Source organism: Populus nigra, chromosome 1 (genome assembly GCF_951802175.1).
Source record: "Populus nigra chromosome 1, ddPopNigr1.1, whole genome shotgun sequence".
NCBI lineage: Eukaryota > Viridiplantae > Streptophyta > Magnoliopsida > Malpighiales > Salicaceae > Populus > Populus nigra.
The window spans coordinates 41,292,573-41,298,572 of NC_084852.1; the positions used below are offsets into that span (position 1 = coordinate 41,292,573).

Below are 6,000 nucleotides of genomic sequence, written 5' to 3' on the forward strand. Positions count from 1 at the left end.
ATTGAAGGAAGGATTGAATCTATGAAGGCTTTTCGGTTAACTTATATCATAGGTTTTAAAATTAATTACTATATATATAAACTTTCAGTAACCAAACTCTGATGATCTGTAGATTTTACTTTTTCTAGCTATGCTGTGACATTGGGTAGACTTTTCCTACCATTTTGCTTTTGCTTGCTAAAAAGCCATAAACAAATTAATTAGTTTTGGGATTTTTACATCAACTTCGTATCATCATTCAATCTACTGATGAAACTTGAAATATAATATATTTCAAGCAATGAAAGGATCAAAACATTCATAAAATACTTTAGCTTCTCAAACTTTTCCACATATTCTTTCACACTTGTTTGTTGCACAAGCTAATTGACTCTTATACTTGTTTGAAAATGACCTTATTTCCATGCACAAACCCTTTATACCATACTTTTGCATTGCCATCGAGATAATATAAAGCTAATTATATCCATTGTTGTGCATGAACTAGATTGAACTTGAAATATTTCATGTATTTTCTTAACTAGCTCCAAGGATTATCTCCCCATAACATTGGTAAATCAAACCATTGACAGTGTTGGAATGTTCCTCATCTTACTTTACTCCTGACCTATCAAGCTATCACCATGATTCTGACTTCTAAATCTAGATACAATTTTTTCGTGAGATGTATTAATTACTGCATCCTTTCTTATGTTTGAAGTCGCCAAAATACCTTTTGAGTTAGCACCTACTTCTATTCCTACCATTTGACTAGCCAAATAAGGTTTGAAATTGAGTGGTCAAAGATTCAATTTGCAGATTCATCTGATCGATCTTTCTATCTTTCTTTAACCATTGTTCTTTGTTTTTAACCACAAATTCTTGCCATTCTTAGTGGTTGTACTGTAGCTTTTCATCCAGCTTCCTGTAGGGTTCCTCAGCAGCCTTTAACTTGTTATTTTCTACCATTATTGTAAGATTTTTGAGTGATTGCTGCTAGTTAATGGCCTTGAATTTGGATCTGATACCAATTGTGAAGGTGTAGCTTAGTAAGTGCCTAGGGAGATAGAAGAAGTAGTAGCAGAAGAAGAAGAGAGGAGAAGTTGGGAATGAATTCTTCTGTTATTGCTTAAGAATCACATAATCTCAACACTTGTTTAGGGAAAGATTAAAAAGAGAACCGTGAATTTATAATTTGGTTGTAAATAATAATAATAATAATAAAAAAAAACCTTGTGTTAATTCGGTTGAAAGCACATTGAATCCGTGCTTAAATTCAGATAACCTATAGACAAAAGCCCACTCCCAAGTGGCCGGAGATCAGCCCAATAAATCCAGTCAAGAGAAATATATAGTTCACTGGGCCACCCTTCCATGGTCAAGTAGTAGTTGTAATGTTTACACGAGAGAGGGGCATTGTAGGAATTCAGAGTAGCAATTGGGTATATATACATGAAGTTTCTCTCTCCTCCTTTTTAGCAGCACTCGTTTTCCAATTGGGTTCTTTTTTCCAAGAAGCAGCAGCAGGTAGAGGGAGAGAGCAAAGCATCTCGAAACGCCGAGTTTAGCACTGCCAAACGCAAAGGTTTTCTCTCTACCTACCTCTCCCCTGTATTGCAATCCAAACACGCGCTTACTTCTAAATTCCAAAACCATCATCGATTTCCTGTAAATCTTAAAATGAATCCAGCCCAATTGATTCAAAATAAAAAGAGTTAGGGTTTGCATTTGGCTTTTTCTCCAATCGACTGTGTTTAATCAGATTCGAATATTAAGGAAACTGCATAAAAGAGATTGTTATTATAAGACTAATTCATAGAAATTCTGATATCGAAGCAATTTTTTTAAAAAAATTTATGTTTAGATGGCGCTGCAAGAACAATTAGATCGATTCAAGAAACAGCAAGAGAAGTGTCAGTCTACGCTTACAAGTATTGCGAAATCAAGGCCTTCTAAATCCAGTCTGACTCAAAAAACGGTTGCCGTAGCTCCAGCGCCATCTACCAGTGCGAGGACTCCTGCTCCTGCTGTCAAATTTTCTAATGATACGGAGAGGCTTCAGCATATTAATAGCATTCGAAAAGCCCCTGCCGGGGCTCAAATCAAGCGTGTCATAGACCTGCTTCTAGAGGTAATCTTTGAATTCTTAACTGTTGTTGTGATTTCCTTTCAGCGTCCTGCATGACGTTCGTGTGGTCTTATTGAACATTGTTGGCATGGCAAAATTTAAGATAAGGATTAGGTGCATGTAAGTTATTGGGTCAATCAAGATAATGAATCATCTGCCTTGTATTAAAAAAAAAGCTAGGGGTGTTTGGTATTTTCGAGTTTTTGAGTATGTGATTGCCTATGATCATTGCACAACATGGAATGTATGCAAATATTAGTTGCGAATGAATTCTGTTAATGTGAACTATGGTGCTTTTGTGGAAGAAATTGGTTAAAAAAATAGTGCAGAGTGTTGGAATAACTTTGCAAAACTTTAAAATAATGTTTTCTGGTGTTTACTTTCATGGACCTGGATGATAGATGATTTAAATGAGACATGGGGATTTAATTGGTCATTTACTTCTACAATGTTTGGTTTTTGGGGGAGATATAGTTGATGCTCTTCACTGCTGAGTGGATTATGTCTGGGAGTGAAAGGTTAAGGCTCCTGGGCTGATGTTGGCTGCCTAAGAAAGAAAGCTAAGATAAAGAATAGGTGTTAAAAAGTTGCAATACTTGATAAGAGGGGGTGAATGTTTCAGGAGTCTTTTCCTTGTGAGTGTTTTATTTTCCTATTCATGTTGGTGCTTTTTTTGGACCGTGTCCTAGGATTGTGCTGCTCTATTTTTTAGGCACTTTTAGAACACCATTTTATTCACATATGACATGCTGTATTTTGCATTTTCTCTTTCCAGCTCTCTTGTGAGATTTTAGATGTCATGAAAAGGCATGTGAAGCCTTTTTTGACTGTTTGAGAAGTTCCCCAGCTTTAAGTTTTGGTTAATCTTTTGAAATTACTGATATTTTAGATTTTAGAGGATCGTGTCTTCTTAGCTTATCCTGCACCACGAGTTAGATTGTTCCACCCCCTTCATTTTGGCTCTTTTCCATGCATTATGCTCCAGGAAAAGAAAATTGCTCGTCATGCATCATGGTGGCAGGAATTATGTTTCTCACTTCTCTGCTTTCATTTTTCTCTCCCTTCTGATCTTGTTAAATCTCAAATCTCATGATAAGGTATTCTAGTCCTGTTTTGAGAGGAGTTGGGAAGCATCACCTTCCTTATGACTTCTCTATTTTTGCTTGCTTGCTTGCAGACAAGGCAAGCCTTTACTCCAGAACAAATAAATGACCACTGTTACGTTGATATGAATTCCAACAAAGCCGTGTTTGACAGTTTGAGGAACAATCCGAAAGTGCACTACGATGGGAAACGCTTCTCTTACAAGGTGACTCTCAGTATTATGCACCTGCAAACCCTGATAGATTGGCACACTTTTGGATCAGTAATTAAATCATTGTTACTGATTTAATAACTGCCTTCCTTTTCCTCTCTAATGGAGGATGACATTCTGGGTTTTGATTGTCTATAGTCCAAGCATGATTTGAAGGACAAGAGTCAACTCCTTGTCTTGATACGGAAATTTCCAGAGGGCATTGCTGTCATTGACCTCAAGGATGCATACCCAAGTGTGATGGATGACTTGCAGGTATCTCTATTTGCTGAATAATTTGTTTTTTATTTTGGTGGGTTTATGCATATATTTACATGGTCCTTTTATTTACATGACCGTTATAGAGAAGGCACATATGCAATGCCTTTTCCGTAACTTTTGAAGGTTGTCTGCATAAATGAAAACTCAATGAAATCTGTAACCTGTACTGGAAATATTGGTGGGTTATATAGTATTGCCTTTTGTGGTCCTTGCTTGTTGCTGAGGCTAGTAGGGAACAATTGAGAGCTCTTTTCCTCAATTTGATGTAAGCAAAATCTTCAAAAAGTTCACATGGTTATTTAGTTGGGCTTGTTTGATAGATAAGCCCAGTAGAGAAGAACTTGGTCTGACCTTAAGGATTTTGAGCTGATCCCAAACAAGCTTAAAGGTGTGGCTCAGATTGGCGCAATTTTTCCTCTTGAAAATTAGTAGAGCCTGAATTAGTTTTTTGAGCACCGCATCCTCTCTTGTCTGTCTGTATGATGAATATTGATGATAACTCAGTGTGGTAAGCAGAATTTTGAACAAAATTGTACTTGTATTCTAGGCTTTGAAAGCTGTAGGCCAGATTTGGCTGCTATCGAACTTCGATTCGCAGGAGGATATTGCCTACCCAAATGACCCTAGGATGGTCATTAAGGTGGATGATGACCTTAAACAGCTTTTTCGAGGGATTGAGTTGCCTCGCGATATGCTTGACATTGAGAAGGATCTCCAGAAGAATGGGATGAAACCTGCGACCAATACTGCAAAGAGGAGGGCTGCAGCTCAGGTTCAGGGCATTTCCACTAAGCAAAAGGCCAAGAAGAAGAAGCATGAGATCAGCAAGAGAACTAAGCTCACCAATGCACATCTTCCAGAACTTTTTAAAAACCTTGGTTCTTGATACTTTGGGGGCTAGAATGTTCTGTTGTTGAGTCTCAGAAATGATCATTTATAGCTGAGGTGCAATATACTCTTATGCAAAGTTGCCGGATGCCTTTGTGCTCTGGAGTTCATATCAGTGTGTCCTGCCCGTCATAATTTTATGTACGCTCATCATCTAAATACCAGTTGTTTGGTCTGATATTCTGATTCCATTGTGATTTTGCCCATAAAACAGTGTTGCGTTGTTCACGTTGGACACAACACCCATTATTATAGTGGAGGATAATTTGCAAAGTTCCTTATTCTGGTATCTTTCCTTTCTTGTTTGGACAAGTGCTCTAAAATCTAAATGCTCAAGATTTCTTTTTTTATTTTTTTGTGAAATATTCTTAAAGAGATCGGCATGGATATTATGATTAGAATAAGAAATTGGGCCTAAATGGACCATTGACTAGCTGAATTTAGGTGATGTGCTTTAGCTCCTGGCCCTTCTTGTGCCAGGGCCTTAAAAAAAGGCTTCTGATGGGCACCCTCTAGATGGTGCTTTATAGTCCATAGTCGCCTACTTGCCCTGGTGCCAGGCCCTTCGTTGGTAACCCACTATGGACCTATGGTGGGTCTGTGTGCCAACGAAATTTCTGTCTTTAAACTTGGACCGTATAAACCGTGTTTAAGCTGAAAAACAAGTACACCAACCAAGCACTATGCAGATGTTCCCAGGCGTGCTATTTGGCTATTTAAAATTTTAAAACAAGCTTGAATTCTATGTGAGTTATAGATTATTGCATTTAATCGGAAATGACTTAAATTGTAATCAAGCTTTGTCTGATTCTTCCTTGCCGTTTCTCACGTTTACAAGCACAAACACATTATATGTTTTGCTTAAACACCCACACAAAAAAGAAGCTCTTTCTTGCTTAAGCAAAAAAATGAGTCATATTGTATTTGGCATCTCTTCTACAAAATCCTTTCGCAAGAAAGCAGAAGCAACTTTTCTTGATGATTAACGCGATCTCATAAATCTATTCTCGAAGATATATTAATTAATGACCGGGAAAAGTGGTGTACCATACGTTAGGATATATCCTCCTCTTGTTTTCAGGGACCCATGCAAGTGATTCGATCATTCTGATCTGTCTCCATGTTGGTTTGGCTTCTGCATGCTTTGCTCGACTACTTGCCAACGCTAACTTTTGGTCTCATGCTACCTATTATCTATTCTTATATAAAGTAGAGAAATAACTCCACAGATGGTAGTTTGCATATGCAGTAAAATCCTTCATTTTTAATAATGGAAGATACATCTCGGAATCCTTGCAAATTAAATATAATGGAAGGTTGACTTCTTGAGCGTAAAACAATTGGCATGCGCACGCATATGAACCCTAAATATTGCTTCGTTATTCTTTGCTCTCTTTTATTCATGTATGGAAGATTTCCCCACCCTCGA

At 37.5% G+C, this 6,000-nt stretch overlaps 1 protein-coding gene across 1 annotated transcript; it reads left to right on the forward strand.

Moving 5' to 3' along the window:
- The first annotated feature begins 1,431 nt into the window (after window positions 1–1,431).
- LOC133680954 (uncharacterized) lies at window positions 1,432–4,921 on the forward strand. Its single transcript, XM_062104016.1, has 5 exons — window positions 1,432–1,564; window positions 1,844–2,110; window positions 3,285–3,416; window positions 3,561–3,677; window positions 4,231–4,921. Exons 2-5 carry the CDS (start codon window positions 1,844–1,846, stop codon window positions 4,567–4,569), a joined length of 855 nt encoding a protein of 284 aa, XP_061960000.1. The 5' UTR covers window positions 1,432–1,564; the 3' UTR covers window positions 4,570–4,921.
- Window positions 4,922–6,000: the final 1,079 nt, after the last annotated feature.

What these genes read in the sequence shown, in the direction of transcription:
- LOC133680954 (XM_062104016.1), top strand. Translation starts at nt 1,844, where the DNA reads ATGGCGCTGCAAGAACAATTAGATCGATTCAAGAAACAGCAAGAGAAG. An exon ending in TCATAGACCTGCTTCTAGAG is followed by an intron (nt 2,111 to 3,284) that starts GTAATCTTTGAA and finishes GCTTGCTTGCAG; the next exon opens with ACAAGGCAAGCCTTTACTCC. An exon ending in GTGTGATGGATGACTTGCAG is followed by an intron (nt 3,678 to 4,230) that starts GTATCTCTATTT and finishes CTTGTATTCTAG; the next exon opens with GCTTTGAAAGCTGTAGGCCA.